The following is a 15,890-nucleotide window of genomic DNA, read 5'->3' on the forward strand; positions in this document are numbered from 1 at the left end:
CAAAAAGTCCAAGTATTCTTGGCTGTAAAGAAAGCTCAACTCCACATTAGCCATGCTGGAATTAAAGTTTGCATCATAGGATTTGAGATCCCATGGCTCAGGGTGAAACCTGAAACATGTACATAGCTATTAATATTTCTTCCACCTAAGAGACCTCCCCTTCATCTTTGGAACTCCCCCACCTTCCCTTCCTCGTGCCTCTGTGTCTCTGCTAATTGCCAAGAGACAACTGGGAGCTTTGGAGAAAATAACACTGAAGGATATCTAGTCTCTGGCTCAGGATTGCCCCCAGCCTCTCAGGGGCACTACAGATTTGAGCCTTCTAATTTAACTATTTACAAAACTTAATTGGTTTACAATGTACATTAATTAACTTGTTACTCTTCCTGAAGTAGCTTCTTTGCATGCATGTATAGTTCTGGGGAACACAATTCCTGAACAAGCACTTTATTTGAACTTGTATTCACCAAGTGACACTCTGTCTAGCCAGCGGCTACTATGGATGAGTTAATCTACTTCCCACACTGTAATAGGAACTTTATGCCACAGAGTCCTTTCCTCTAGGAAACGAGGAAGACACTGTGCTAAAAGTTGCTTAACTCCAAGTGATTTCGACAGTGGTCTCAAACTGTTCTCTATGTCTGCGTTTTCATTACTTTTAAATAAACCCTCAAATTTGAAAGACTGTTCTCTAATAACACAAAAAGAAGTTCCCATCATATATTATATAACTTGTCCCATGAAGATCTTCCCTCAAACCCTAAATAGCCCACCAAGAATCAAGGACATGTGTGCTCCAAATCGTAGGTTGAAAGACAGTTAAGAATTTCGGCTAAGTTTCCAAATTCCCTCACTGGAGAATTGAATGTTTTCTACAAATTTTAGAAGGATGGCTTCCCGCAGTGCACGCGATGCGAAGACAAGGGCACACTTTTGTCCGATGTAATCGGAGACAATTCGGAATGCAATAAAAAGCGTTTGTCTGGTAGCACAGATCTCAACAAGGAGCACCTAAAACTCTTAACCATTACATACTTAATCAAGGAGAAAACTATTTAAACTAGCAAACTGGTACAAAAGTGAGTGCGCCTTCCCACCTTACTCTCCTGTTTTCTACAAATTCCCACAATCTTTCCTCAGGACCATAACCTTTTCAGTCAATTTGGTACAGCAATTTCCTCCTGTAGAAACTTGAATCCACGATACCTTGCCCCTCAACCCTCTTCAGGACACTCAATGCTCAGCTGAAGATGAGCCCTCCCCAACCTAGTTCCCCTTAAGAAAAGGTTTCAGCAAGTAAAGGTTCTCCCGGCTTTTCATTTTTATCTAGGGCTAATTGTCACAGGGCGTAACACCCTTTCAAGCACATAAGGACCAATACAACAGGCACTAAACTTCTTCTGTCCTCTCAGTTTAAAATGTTTGGTGGAGACCTAGACTTATTCTCCTTCCCGATAGATTATTTTGTATTTTTGCATTTGCATATTTAGAAGCTGGACGTCTAGAACTATCTGCAAACCTCTTATAATTCTCCTTGCTTAACTGTAAATCCCCTAGAGCCTTTTTCCAGGTTTTCCTTCGTGGATTTGAGGCTCCTGTCTACATCAGGAACCTGTTTCCCCCTCCCCTACCTCCTGGAGAAAGCAAGAGATATATCACAGATTGCAAAAAAGGGGATATGGAAGCCACATTTTTAACTGAGTTGTTATAATAGAATTCTGCTAAACAAATCGGGTCCACCCAACCATCCCCTGCTTTCAAATAACAGTTCAAATACTTTTTAAACTCTTCATCCACCCTTTCAGTTTGCTCATTGGATTCAGGATAAGCAGTACTGACCATCAATTCCCCAAACAATACAGGAAGACTGCCAAAATCTGAAAATAAACTGTATTCCTCTATCTGACAACACCTGATGAAACTTGGGGTATTCATTTGCATACACAGACACTAGAAGTTCTGTCTTGAAAGTTCTGATGTCTTCCTATATTCTGGGTATCCCACTAACCAGGATGCATGGCACTCCTTTAAGGCATTTTCTCTAAACTTATCCGTAGAACGACAATCTATCATCAACACTGTATGACAATCTTTGATCTACCAAGTGGTATTCTTTACGGCCTAATTATGCATTGGTTCTGACGACATTTGCTTATGGACCTCTGAATAAAATACTGCTGATTCTGTCGCCCCACTCCATTACATAATTCCTGCCAGAATTAATGGACCAGCGTCCACAGAGCAAAGCTTCTTGCTCCCAGGATGACATTTCCGCAAGAAATCCACCCAACCATTTTGGCAGCCCGACTTGACCGTTACCACAAAATTGTATTCAGCAACAAATGACAACAACTTGGTTGGCGGGGCGTTTGAGTTTGGCCGACCTCAAGACTATCACATTACTGTTATCTGTAAGAACTGTGACCTTATGTTTGGCCCCTAACTTGTAGTACCTCCATTCTCTAAACAATGATTTAATTGCAAGAAGGTCCAGATCAGAAATAGTTTATCTCTGCTGAAGAAAATGTTAAGGATTACAGGATGTGATGGACCCATAGGAGGATGCCGGTGAGACCGCACTGCACCCAAGGGTAAGTTTGAGGTATTCACCTCCACAAAGAATGGTTGAGCAGAATCCTGGTGCAAAAGAATGGTGCCTGTCGTGAAACAAGCCATAAGTTGATACTCCCTATCCGACCTCTGGTGTCCATTCAACACTGATACCTTTCTTCAGTAGTTTTGTGATCGGAGTGTCCAAACGTGAAAAATCCTGCCTGAACTGGAAAAAAAGGTTAGATAATCCCAAGGCGCTCTACGCGTCTTTTGTGAGCTGGCAAGTTGTGTACAGTTTGAAACCTTACGATTGTCATCTCTAATCCCTTAGGGGAGACCATGAAACCCAAAAACTCCACCTCAGTGCAGAACTGGCTTTTTTCAAGCTTGGTGAATAGATGGTTGTCTTGAAGTCTCTTCAAGACCAGTTTGACATGCTCTTCATGTTGCCTAGAATCCTGAGAAAGGATCCAAATGTGACTCACAAACGTTCAGCCGAGTACTTTATTAATGAAAAACTGAAATGCTGCTTGAGAGTTACACAATACAAAAGCCACAACCAAATATTTGAACAGGCTAATCTTGGTTCTGAAGGCTGTTGTCAAGCCCCCTTCTTGGTCTTGGGTTAAAGATGTTTTGGGGAAGGATTTGTTGTATGAGGGGGCACATTGAGAGTGGTTGTGTGAAGAGTGAATGGTAATAAATTCCTTGGGTTGATTTCCTCAACTGCATTTCTTTCAGATGTCTAGGCCTCTTAGAAACTAAGTTTGTGTGGTGGAGACGTAAGTCTGTACTAGGCAGGAACCTGTAACTTTGCAAAAGATTCTAAACTTCCTTTCATCTGTTTAACCATGGGAAAGAACAGCTTTAGCAATCCCCAGATAAACTGTTAAAGAATCCAGAAATATCTGTAAATAGTCTGGATTTGCTAGAACGCTCTGGACATGATCCAGGAGACACTGGTGGTGCACAGCGTTAACTGAAGCAAAGAAGTTCCATAATAAAAAGAATTGCATTTAAGATGGTTAATAGAGGCTGGTATACTGGTTCTATTTTGCATTCTCCAGTGTAAGTCGAGCTATGTAGTGCTGAGCGGAAGCAGTGATCCCCGGGGTAAGTTGCTGTGAGAAGTAGAGAGAGAGCGTAGGCCAGGACAAGAACAGTAATGCTGAGATTGCAGTCGCGTGCAGACTGGTACGCTTAAAGTGAAATTGATGGATAGGGTCAGAAAAAAATACAATTCCAACCATTGTGTATCCACCTGGGTTTAGGGGAATTTGTATTTATATGTGAACCCAGGATGTGCATTAAAAAGAGATATGATGAGCACATTCAAATGCTTTTTCTTAATAGATCACATCTCATTTCTTGTACAAAAAAAGATGTGCTAGGCTTGAGAAGCTGCCTCATTAGGCAGATGCACTAAGGGGTCTTTTTGCAAGTCCTGTGTATCAGTGGAAAAATGGTGTAGGGATGGGCATTAATGCCAGTCTTTTTACACTTTTTCGCAATTCAGGGGTATTTTCTTTTTGTTCTGAGGTGGAGTTGGGACAATGACAGGCTAGCCGGAACTCTCTGCCCCATCATTCACAGGCAAGAATACATGGCGTTTCAAAAAGCACTCAAGACCTGGCTCTTCCCCTAAATCGTGCTAAAAGACCCACTTGGCTTTTGACCATGTCTCCCAGCAAACTACCCATGGTCAGGGAAAGGCCAAGAATCAACTACAACAAACAGGTAAGAATGCCCAGGACACAGAACCATGAGCCTAGTAGCACTTAATCTTGCCTGGCTCTGCATCACACTTAAAGGTTTGGAAATGTACTACGCTCTCTGTGATGTTCTGGCGAGTTCAGCTCCTGTAAGGGACAGCGTTGCACTGCCCCTAGCAACCTCTAGGCATGCACTGCACCTAGAATACTCAGCCATCCACAGCACCTAAAAGCTTCAGTAACGCAAAGCACTCAAGAGAATGGCATGGTTTCAACTTAAACACCTGAGTCTCTGGATTCATGGAGGATCCAGCCACGTATTGCAGGAAGTATTCGAGATTTGCATTGCCAACGATACTAGTAGCTCCAGGTGCAGAGGAATGTTGAATAATCTAGGTCTGGGCATGGCGAGGGCTGCTGAGTGTAGTAACAATCCCAGATTCATGTTAGTGCAGCACAGGACCAATGCGTTACAGATCTGTCTACCAGGTAGGATATTGCTCATGGAGTATATGCTTCTGGATAGGCAGATACGTCCATGGACGTCCACATGGACGTATCTGCCTATCCAGAAGCATATACTCCATGAGCAATATCCTACCTGGTAGACAGATCTGTAACGCATTGGTCCTGTGCTGCACTAACATGAATCTGGCATTGTTACTACACTCAGCAGCCCTTGCCATGCCCAGACCTAGATTATTCAACATTCCTCTGCACCTGGAGCTACTGGTATCGTAAAGCAGGTGTGCGGTGGCCTAACACAGTATTGCTTGAAGTACTAGGCCTGGGAAGGTACGGCCATGTATTGCAGATAGAGCTGAGTTCATATTAAACTTGGAGGTTCCTGATGCACCAGACGCCTATAAAGGGGAGCATAGTTAATTTGGTAAGTCCAGGAAGGCAATCTGGTAGATGGAGGCGTTCTCCATCCCCACGGAAAATCGTACACTACCCCGACTCTCCACTAAGCACCTGCAACACTAGAATGCAGCTATCCCTCACAATCGATTCGGCATAGCTGCACACATAATCTCACATACTAGCAACACCTCCATTAGACTGTGGCTACCCCACGACAATTCGACCTAGCTGCACACATACTAACTGTCTCACACACCCTACACACTACTTCTTGCATTAGAATGCAGCTATCCACCATGAACAATTCGGTCTAGCTGCACACAGAGTGCACACACGCACCCTTTACATTCTCTGATTATCTCCACTGACCTGGACTCTGGTCTCCGAGGGCGTTCGACCTACAGCACGTTGAGACCATACCAATGGTGAAAGGCGCTATACAAATGCCCATTAATTTAACATAACATATTAGTTCTCCAGCGTGGGGTCTGCCATGGATTCACATGCTCATGAATATTCCCCGTCGTCAGGCTGGGAATCCTCAGTAAAAGAAAAAAGTTTCACTTTAGTTTCTAAACTGTTTTTATCCTATAAACCAATCACTGAGCTCTCGGTAATACTGCCCCCAGCCAATGACTGCCCTCTCCCTAAGCCCCTCCTCTGGCAGCCATTTTCAGATTGTTACCGCACGTTCAAGTGGTGGGAGTCTTCGTGTTTTGCTCTTTGAGCTTTCTTCGTTTTTCCAAGCTTTTTCGGTAGGAAATCTCTGTTTTTGTTCAATCAAGCCATTGTGCTCCATCGCTTATAGATCCGATCAATGGAGACCCGTTTTTGGCTTAATTCTTCGCCTCTCAAGGAGTTAAATCATCGAGTGTTATTCTTGGAGGTTTCCAGACGTCCATCAGGCCTACACCGCGCCGGATCATGTCGGAGGAGAAGGAGGCTTCCCTCTTTAAGCTCTGTACTGTCTGCGGAATGTTTTCACGGAGGACAAGCATTCCCAGTGCCTGTATTTCCTACACCCGACGCACAAGGAGGAGGATTGTAAAATTAGCTGTGGCTTCTCCAAGCCCACAATGAAGGACCGGCACGACCGTCTGGCGACGTGGCTCAAGGCCAAGGCCTCTACCCCGGATGATCCTCAGGGACAGGCCTCATCCGGATCCGGCCATCCTGAGTGGGCTTCCAAGTCCTTTGAGGGCCCTCTATCCGTGGGGGCCCAAGACGAGGCCAAGCACTGTGAGCCTGCTTCCGCCGGGGTCACTGCACAAGCAGGTCCCGCAACAGTCGAGGCGCGTTAATCATCTCTGTCTGCTTCAATCTCCAGCTCTTCGTCAAGGAGAAAGTCAGCTACCCCGGGGGAGTTGCAGGAGAAGCCAGAGAAGGCCAGACAGGACAAGGGATCTGTCCTTCCTGCACAGGCCAAGGTTATCCAGGCCAAGACGTCTTCTGCCATCTAGATGTTTGCTGCCCCCCTCTCAGCTCAGGCTACCCCAGTGGCGACCAGAATGGTGCTTCCTCCCAAATGGGAGGCTTCGGCCAAACCGGTGTCGAAGACTCAGGAAAAGAGGATGCCAGAACTCAGCCCTAAGCCGACCCCCTCAGGACCCAAAGAAAGGAAAGGGGGCAGTGGAAGAGCTTCAGCTCACAGATATTTCATCTTCCGATGAGGAAGAAGTTGTTTCCATCCACACCATCCCTGAAGAGATGGGTGACAACGATGACGGGACAGGCGACGACGACGACACAGTTGCTGGGCCCAGCGATCCTGTCCCCCAGGCACCTTCCAGGGATCTGTGGCAGGATATTCTCTTGATCCTCCACACATCGGTGTTGGAGATTCAGAAGAGGATGCCGGCGACACCGCCTGTGACTCCACCGACGGGGACCCTGTTGACACTGCGGCAACTTCCGTCAAATAAAAGGAAGAGGCATCCTACACCTCTGTTCCAGCCGTCGCTGACCCCCCCCCACTCCCTTAGGGAGACAGGGGCGGACACTGCTATGACAGACACTGACAATGGCCTCTCACCACCGTCAAGGTCTTCTCCACCGGACGAGGTGGTATTCTTTCATTCAATGATTGCCTGTGCGTCTGAACATTTTCAACTCACGCTGGAGGAGAAGGAAAAGGAAGGCTTCCTGTACCAACGACGGGAGGCAAAGAGGAAGACTATTCTGTCGGTACCGCTCCTGGACGATGTCTGGGATGAGGGGCTGGCACTTCTGAAGAACCCCTCTTCATCCCTGGCGAAGAGGAACCGGCTAGAGAAGAAGTATTGAGTGCCGGAAGACTGCGCCTAAATGTCTGCGGTTGCAACCTTCGCTGGACTCTGTGGTCTCGACTGCGGCAAGGAAGAAATCGTCCAATCTGTCGTCGTCAACCTCTGTTCTCCCGACGGCGAGGAGAAGAAATTGGACACTGTGGGACGGAATTTACTCGGTGGCGATAACCGTCCAGACTGCCTTGGCGACCTTGGCCGGGTACGACTGGGAGCTATGGTACAAGATGGCTCCGATCCAGGATTTCCTCCCCGAGGACAAGCGGGTGGATGCAGATGAGATCCTTCAGGAGGGTGAAGTGGCATTGGACCACGCCATCACTGTGGCCCTGGACATTGCGAATACGGTGTTCTGCCAGATGATAAATGGGGTTTGCCTCCGTCGTCGTGGCTGGTTGAAGGCCATCAACTTGAGACAAGTGGTCCAGACAAGGGTCCCGACATGCCGTCCTGCATCTACCTGGTCCGGCTCTGCAGGTTGCAAATGCTACCACTCCAGGAGTTCCTGGTTGCCCGTTAGATCCCAGTACCCGTAAATTTCAAAAACAGAGCCGTGCTCGACAGGAGTTCTGTTGAGCGATAAGGTGGTGGGGCGTGCGCTCCAACATTGCTAGGGGCGCAGACTTCCAGAGCCCTCCATACCACTTGACGGTCACGACGGACGCCTCCCTGGAAGGATAGGGAGCACACACCGGGCGTCTCCACGCCAGAGTACTGTGGCTGCCAGATGAGAAGGCGCTACACATCAACGTCCTGGAACTATGGGCAGTGTTTTGGCTTCTCAAGAAATTCCTTCCGACCCTCAAGGGCAAAGTGGTGAGGGTCTTCACGGACAATACCACCACAATGTTAAACATACAGAAGCAGGAGGGCACCAGGTCCCCAGCGCTTTCCAGAGAGGCGCAGGAGTTGTGGCACTGGGCCGTCGCCCGGGGGATATTCCTTGTTCCTTTTCACCTCGCAGGAGTAAAAAACACTGTTGCCGACTCCCTCAGCAGAGAGCTGCGTGCTTGTCATGGGTGGAAGCTTTGGCAGGATCAAGAGGACAAGTGGGGCAATCCCCAGATCGATCTGTTCGCGACGGCGGCGAACACCAAGTGCCGGAGGTTCGCCAGCAGGTTCCCCAAGCCGGGTAGCATGGGGGACGCATTCTCCTTCCCCTGGGAAGGCCTATTTATGTACGCGTTCCCTCCATTGCCACTGCTACTATGAGTCATAAGTCAACTCGGACAGTACCAGTGCAGGATGATCCTCGTCGCACCAGTGTGGCTGAGGCAAATCTGGTACCCGGACCTTCTCAATATGTCAGCGTCCCCTCTAATCAAGCTACCAGTGGTCGCAGATCTGCTCGCCAGGGAAGCATGCGCAGTCTTGCACCACGACCCGGGATCGCTGAACCTGAAGGCCTGTCTCCTGCAGCATTAGAGTTCGTTGGGTACGAGCTGACTGCAGGGATGTCCTCACCAAGGCCAGGGCATCATCGACTCTGAAGTGCTACGGACACAAATGGCTGCGTATCGCAGAAGATTAAGCCTCTAAGGGTCCAGGCCCCCCAAGTCCTTTCGTACTTGTTATCGTTGGCGAAGACGGGGCTGGTGCACGCCTCCATTAAAAGTGCATCGGGCAGCTATCTCCCGCTACACCAGAACTCCGGGACGGTCTTCTCTTTGGTCGCACCGTCTAGTGAAGGAATTCATCAAAGAACGTTCCGTTTGTTCCCGCCAATGAAGGCTACTGGCCCGGCGTGAGAACTCAACTTGGTGCTGACTAGGCTCATGGGCGGCCCCATTCGAGCCTATGCATCAGGCGCCACTTAAGTTCCTGTCTTGGAAGACAGCTTTCCTCATGGCCATCCCCTCTCCCAGGAGAGTAGGTGAGATCCAGGCTCTGTCCTGCAAGCAACCTTACTTGACTTTCCACGAGACAAGGGTGATGCTTCGGACGCACCCCTCCTTCATGCACAAGGTTCATCGAAGTTTCATCTCAACGAGCCTTTGGTGTCATCTGTGTTTTTTTCCGACGCCTTTGTCGCCGGCTGAAAGGACTTTGCACTCGCTGGATGTGGCTCGAGCGCTTATGTTTTATGTGGCCCGCACAAAGAGTTTCCGAAGACTTCTCAGCTTTTTGTGAACTTTGGTCCTGTGAGCCATGGGAAGGCTTTGTCCAAGGCTTCCATCTCCAGGTGGCTCTCCGGCAAAATCACTCATTGTCACCGGTTGGCAAACCGACCATTGCCTGGCCATCCCGAGAGCCCATTCTACCAGAGCGATCGCACAACGGGATTCCTGTCTGGTGTGCCCATGCGGGACATCTGCAGGGGTGCTACGTGGAGGTCTACACACCTTCACAAAATTCTACTATGTCGACAGGGATTACAGGGAGGAGTCCTGAGTCAGCCAAGCAGTGCTACGCAACTTGTTCGCTTGAAGGAGACCCTGGTGAGGAGGTAAGTGCAATTGCTTATTTTGAGACTTGCCACCTCCCGTGGTTGTGTATGTATGTACTGCTATGTATTCTTTATTCATGAGTATATGAATCCATGCCAGACCCCATGCTGGAGAAGGAACAAGCTACTTACCTGTAACTGTTGTTCTCCAGCATGGGTCTGGCATGGATTCACATGCAACCCCCCCCCCCCTCCTGCCCCTCTGCGGCACTTTCTTGGTCATAACTGCCACTTCACGTGCTACCAAATCTGAAGATGGCTGCCAGAGGAGGGGCTTAGGGAGAGGACCGTCATTGGCTGGGAGCAGTATTACCCAGAGCTCAGTGATTTGTTTATAAACTGTCTTTCTCCTATAAACCAAAGTGAAACTGGTTTTTCTTTTACCAAGGATTCCGAGCCTGACAAGCGGGAATATTCATGAGCATGTGAATCCATGCAGGAGAACAACAATTACAGGTAAGTAACTTGTTCCTTATTCATTCCAGCTTCCTCAAAGTAACCTGTGGTTGAACGCCAGCATACATATTTATGCAGGCATTAAGTGAATGGATTCCTATTGAATCTGTCAACTTTTTGAAACTTATACATGCAGTGATATTCCATAGAATTCCCATGATAGTTAATTGTAGGCGACATTTACACTTTTTGCACCACGTAGATGTAAAGAAAGGTGTTCGCCTGTTTGGCACTTTTGTATTACTATGTGCTACAAAGGAGTATAAAGTTTTTCAGTTTTGAGGGGGTGGAGGGGTTACTGATGGTGTGTATCATATGAGCAGTGCCCACCGGGCTTAGCCTGTGGCCTTGCCTTGGGTTACCTGAACTCCCCCACCACCCAGTCACCCAAAGTGGCCACTGGACATGGCTAGCAGCACATGCAACAAGCCATTCTCCCCCACAGGCACCTGGCCATGGTTGTGTGTCCTTCAATGCCATGGCCTTATTGAATATTTATAAGGCGCACTATACAGCCCATCACCCCATCCCCCAAGGTTTCTGTATTGGCTATTGCAATGGCTTTTGTCATGCCCCTGCCACCGCCATGATAGCACAGGGGCAACATGCTGGTCTATTAAAAAAAAAAAAATTAAATAAAATAAAAACCGTAGTGTTGGCTGGGCAATGCCAGCATAGGTGTCCCTACAGCGGTGAAATTGCCCCCCACTCATTTTTACTTTGTCCCACCTAACCTGGGGACTTGCCCCTTTTTTTTTCAAAGAACACTTTTCTTGAGTCTTAAAAGTGCCACTTCGACCAGCAGTCAATCACACGTTCAGTGGCGTTATTTGCTCAGCCTGTTCTTTGTTCTGGCTTGAAGCAGACACCACAGGAATTGATGGGCAAAGTATATCATTGAGGTGGGGCCCATCCAAGTTAATAAAAGGCTTCCACGTACTGGGCACACTGTTTTCTACACGTGCACTGTTGAAATTCATGCAAAAACCAAGACCTTTCGCAAGTGACACATGCTTCAACTTAAAATCACCACTTGTGTCAGACTAACCCCACAAATCCCCTTTAATATTTGCGCTCCTCCTTTCTGTTTTTATCACAGGATATACTTCTAAAGATGGTATTTTCTTGTCAAACTGCTCAATTGAAAGTGCATGTTTCTATTGTGCCGACCACCGTTGGGAAACTAAGCTGTAGGTTCATGGATGCCAACTTTTTATTTGATATTCATTATGGGGGCAGCATTTCCCCCAACCCTGCCGTGAATATGAGCAAATGACCAGTCAAATCCATCCTGAGGCCGTGCACATTTTGCAACACTTATGTGTTAATAAGGAATTGCAAAAAGCCATCTGATTTACAGCCAGCTTTAAACCCATAACGCCTCAGCAACAAACACTCAACCTGATGAGATAACTTGATAGCTTTCTACTTTAAGACGTGTCACACGACTTTTAAAGAATTCAACATATCCAATCACTGCATTACCAACACTGCATTTCATGCCCATGGCTTTAAAGCCAATAGTGTTTCCTCTCCAGCCACACTGACAAAGTGCACAGTCAGTCTCATGTATGTACAACCAGAAATTAAAAACTGTAAACATCTCTACATGGGCAAAGTGAGTATCCTGCCCCCAGTGCTAAAGAACTAAGGGAGCCAATTGCTCAGTGTTCCCCTTTACTCTGCACCTGTGGGTGGTTGCTCATCCGTTACATAGTCTTTCTTTGACTACCTATGATTTGAAACTTAAACATGAGTGCTAACTCTTCTGGTAAACTGACAGTTTTACTACTTATTATTTGAAGCTGAGTTGGAAGTGTTGACTTTTTTAGTTAAAAGAACACTGCAGAGCGCATAAAATTGGTTGAACTGTGAGTAGCGTATTCTCATGGTATCGGGTAATATTATCCCCATAAATAATGTCGCCATACATAGTGTCTCCAGTAAACGCCATAGACATTATTTATGGGGATAATTTATGGGGTAAATGGGAGCAGGGGTTGCAGGGTTCTCCCCCACTCCATTTTAAAAAAAGTGGGGGGGTTGCAGGGTGTCCCCCGCAGGTTCCATGGGGTAATATTGCTGCATAAAAATGGCGGCATTCTTGTATGCCGAAATTTTTGCGGGGATATTATCACATGGAACCAGTCTCATGAAAGGTATGCTGTCTCTTGCTTGCATGCACATGATGCATAACAAGAAGCTGCATGCCTTCATCAAACAGCGACTAAGAGCAGGTGAATATCACATTTATAACCCAACAGGAATATTAAAGACATCTCAAATTAACGTATTCCAGTTGTGAGATGTTAAATCGCATCAAGCAGCAGTGGCTAAGTCTGGTGCCCCGTTGCCATTCCTTCCTGTTGTTCGGATGTTTCCAGAACTAAAAAGGTGTCTGTGACATGTATTTATGTGGTCACTGAAGTCGATGCCCCCTCCCTCTGCTGACCCACAGCAGGATTATTGCAAGTACACCCTCACCCCCTTCCCCCTGGCCGCCAACAGATAAAAAGGAAATGTACTGCACCATAGTTGGATTAGTGCATGAGCAGTAGTAAAAGTGAACGCTTCTCTCATACATAATAGGTACAGAAATTGCAAGCATCACCTGCTTGCACTCTATCCCTGATGGCCTTTGCTCACCTACCCACCTCTATTGTAATTTCAATATTTAGCAACTTGTTTTCCTTACAGCTAGTCCACTTGCACTGAAGACGTAGCCTCCTAAACGTTTATGCTTAATTTATTCCAGAGTAATTTTACCTCAGTCTTCCATGTGTGATTGGCAAGCCCATAGTTTAAAAAATGACCCTTTTGCCTGGGAGCCAGTTTAGGGATTTCAGTTCAAGGGTAGTGTGGCAGATCTTTTCCAACCAAGGATGAGTGAGTTCAGACTAATTCGTCATTCACCTCTGACATCTTTGTACAACCTGAAGTCGCACATTTGAATTCTGTCAGAGCCGATTTAGTCCTACATCCTTCAGAGGTTGATACATTGATACATTGTCTTGCTTTAAGAGAAACTGTGGAATTCAGTGACCATGCATCACCACGCAGAAGACCGAGGAAAATTACTTAGACAATAGGCAATCCAGGCTGTTATAACAAGTGTCCTTTGACATCATACCCAGAGTGCCTTGTCTGCAGGGAATTGGGAGGACAGGAAGTTGTAAAGAGCCCTAGCAGAAACCAGGATGGTAAAACACATTTCTCAGCCTATCTTTCTCCTCTGGCTACTCGAACTCTGTCCCTTCCCACATCTGCTGAATTCAAAATGACTCTAATGGTTAGAACGCTGGTGTCAGTGTCACTTTGTCAGTATTGCCTTTAATTGACTGATTTCCAAGTGATCTGCTTGGAAGGGTTCCTATGCTCTGGAAGGAATGTATTGCCCTTCCTCCAGTAGGATCAAAAAGGCAGCTTCCTGGCCATTATCCTACATGACAGTTGTGGAGACATCTAGGGCAGAGGGCTTAGCACCATGGGCCATGCCGGAGTCCGCCATGGAGAAAGGGGGAATTACCACCCCCATTCCAAGGTTGGCGGGACGGTAATTCACCCTTTCTCCATGGCCCTTCCCCATTCCCATTTTTGCCCCATAGGGCTTAATGAGAATGGGGAAGGCGGCAAATTGCGGTAGCGTAATTGCCATGAAGGTCCCTTTGCGGGTCCCTCCTTTAACGGCTGGTCCGTTCAAGTCGGGAGCCGCAAAGGGACCTCCTAGTAAGGGGTTAACGGCGCCACAGCCTTTTACCGCGCCGTTAACCCCTTAACGCCTGGGTCCTAAGGATACAGTGATCACGTTAACATCAATGTTAAAAGATGAGTACCTGGGGTCAAGTTTATTCAATCGTGCCTCTGTGCCCACGATCAGTAGCTCAGTCTTATCGTCATTGAGACATAAACTGTTGGTAGCCATCCATGCTTGGATTTCAAGATAAATCTCATTCAGTAGTTTTGAGTCTTGGTTGTAACATCCAGTGATTCAGGGCGACGGCGGACCGGCGTTAAAGGACAGGCACAGACAGGCTACCTAGTAACAAAAATAAACGGTGGTCATTTTAAGTGGCTCCACGAGGATGATGGCGGCAGCGGCTGCCGAAATCCGCTGTTGTGAGGCAGTCAGGTCAGCGGCAGGGTGCTGGGTGTTCTGAGCTTCACAGGCCAGGTGCCGAGTATGGATGGCTATGGGCACTGCTTGCAGAGGTCAGCAAGAAGCCTTACCCAAGTCACAGAGTTGTACGTCATGTAGGATCACTGCGGCATTGGTTGTGGATGGGCTCCTGCCCTCCAGAGGGTTGGAAGAGAAGTCACAGGCACAGACAGGCTACGAGTGCCTTAATATACAATTGATATGTTCTTTTTTCACTCCTCTTGATATTTTAGGCGAGGTGGTACGTGGATGTAATGGAGGAATGCATGGACATATGAAAGAAATGGAGGATGCAATCGTCCTCTTAAACTCTAGTTAGGACTGGTGATGCATGTTGATGTGTTAAATGGAATGTACCCATAACTTATTCATTGACTTCAGGGCCTTGCTCCTATAATTTGATGTTGCACGAAACACCGGCATTGCGTTTCTTAACGCTTCATAGTGCATTTGTAGTCGGTTATTATAATACACATTGTTTTGGTGGTCACTTTATGTCGTTGGTTTTTTCTACATATGCGTTTTCATTTCCTAAAACTAGTGGACAGTAAGTTTGTTTTTACAAGCTTCCTGTAAGATTTACCCAGTATACACCGTTGTGGGTTATTCATTGTCATGCTTGGTTATTTTTTTTAAAAAGTTGGTTTCCTCTAAGCTTAAAATTCGAGCACATTTTTTATGCAATGAAAGTTTCAGATGTATTGCTTCACTTACTTTTCTTCCAAAGGCATTTCTTTTGTGAAGCCATTTTGGGTGTAAATTACAAGAAGTATACAAGAAGAAATGTAAAAGCCACTGTGTTTGTGTAATAGTTTTCATACAGTTGCACCCATTGAGTAAGGTTTCTGTTCCCCTCTCCACTTTTTTTTTACAGGGAATAGATACCGAGAGGCCCATCTTACAAGTGGACAAGTATGTCTTTGCTGGGGAATATGCAGGTAGGAAGAAAGCAGGAAATGAAATGCAAAGCCATTGGGGCACCTTGCACGTTTTGATTATACCCAGAATGACCAATCATTGCAAGCATCGATTTACTAGGATAGAAAATGTGATGAGGTAAAATAACCAATTGATGGCTCTCTATAGGACAGTTTCACCATCATGAAGGGACGCTCTGGTCTTACTTTACCCTCTTCAAGCAAAATACAATAAGTGTACACTTGTTAGTGTTAAAAAACGCATAATGGATTTTTCCTCTGGGCTGATAGTAAAATCAATTGACCTCTTCACACAAATATCCTTTATTTAGCTAAGTGTACTTGAGTCTTCCTCTGGGGAGGGATTCGTTTTTTATAGACGTTCTCTATTATGTTGTAGTAGCCAATATCTTAAAGCCAAAGCGCATTCCAGAAAGGGGCATTTACGGGCTGCAAAGAACTATGCCATAGACTCCCTTCTTTGCAGATAACAGAACTATCCCA

At 46.6% G+C, this 15,890-nt stretch overlaps 1 protein-coding gene across 2 annotated transcripts in view; it reads left to right on the forward strand.

The window, feature by feature from the left end:
• The window catches only part of GTF3C6 (general transcription factor IIIC subunit 6), a 183,101-nt gene that overhangs the window by 67,375 nt on the left and 99,836 nt on the right, over window positions 1–15,890 (forward strand). For both annotated transcript variants that reach the window (XM_069629567.1, XM_069629568.1), the window contains exon 3: window positions 15,344–15,407. In XM_069629567.1, coding sequence (XP_069485668.1) covers window positions 15,344–15,407 — 64 coding nt within the window. The remainder of the gene's footprint in view (window positions 1–15,343; window positions 15,408–15,890) is intronic.

The sequence above is a fragment of the Ambystoma mexicanum genome, chromosome 12, assembly GCF_040938575.1.
Source record: "Ambystoma mexicanum isolate Mex_15411 chromosome 12, UKY_AmexF1_1, whole genome shotgun sequence".
Classification (NCBI taxonomy): Eukaryota; Metazoa; Chordata; class Amphibia; order Caudata; family Ambystomatidae; genus Ambystoma; species Ambystoma mexicanum.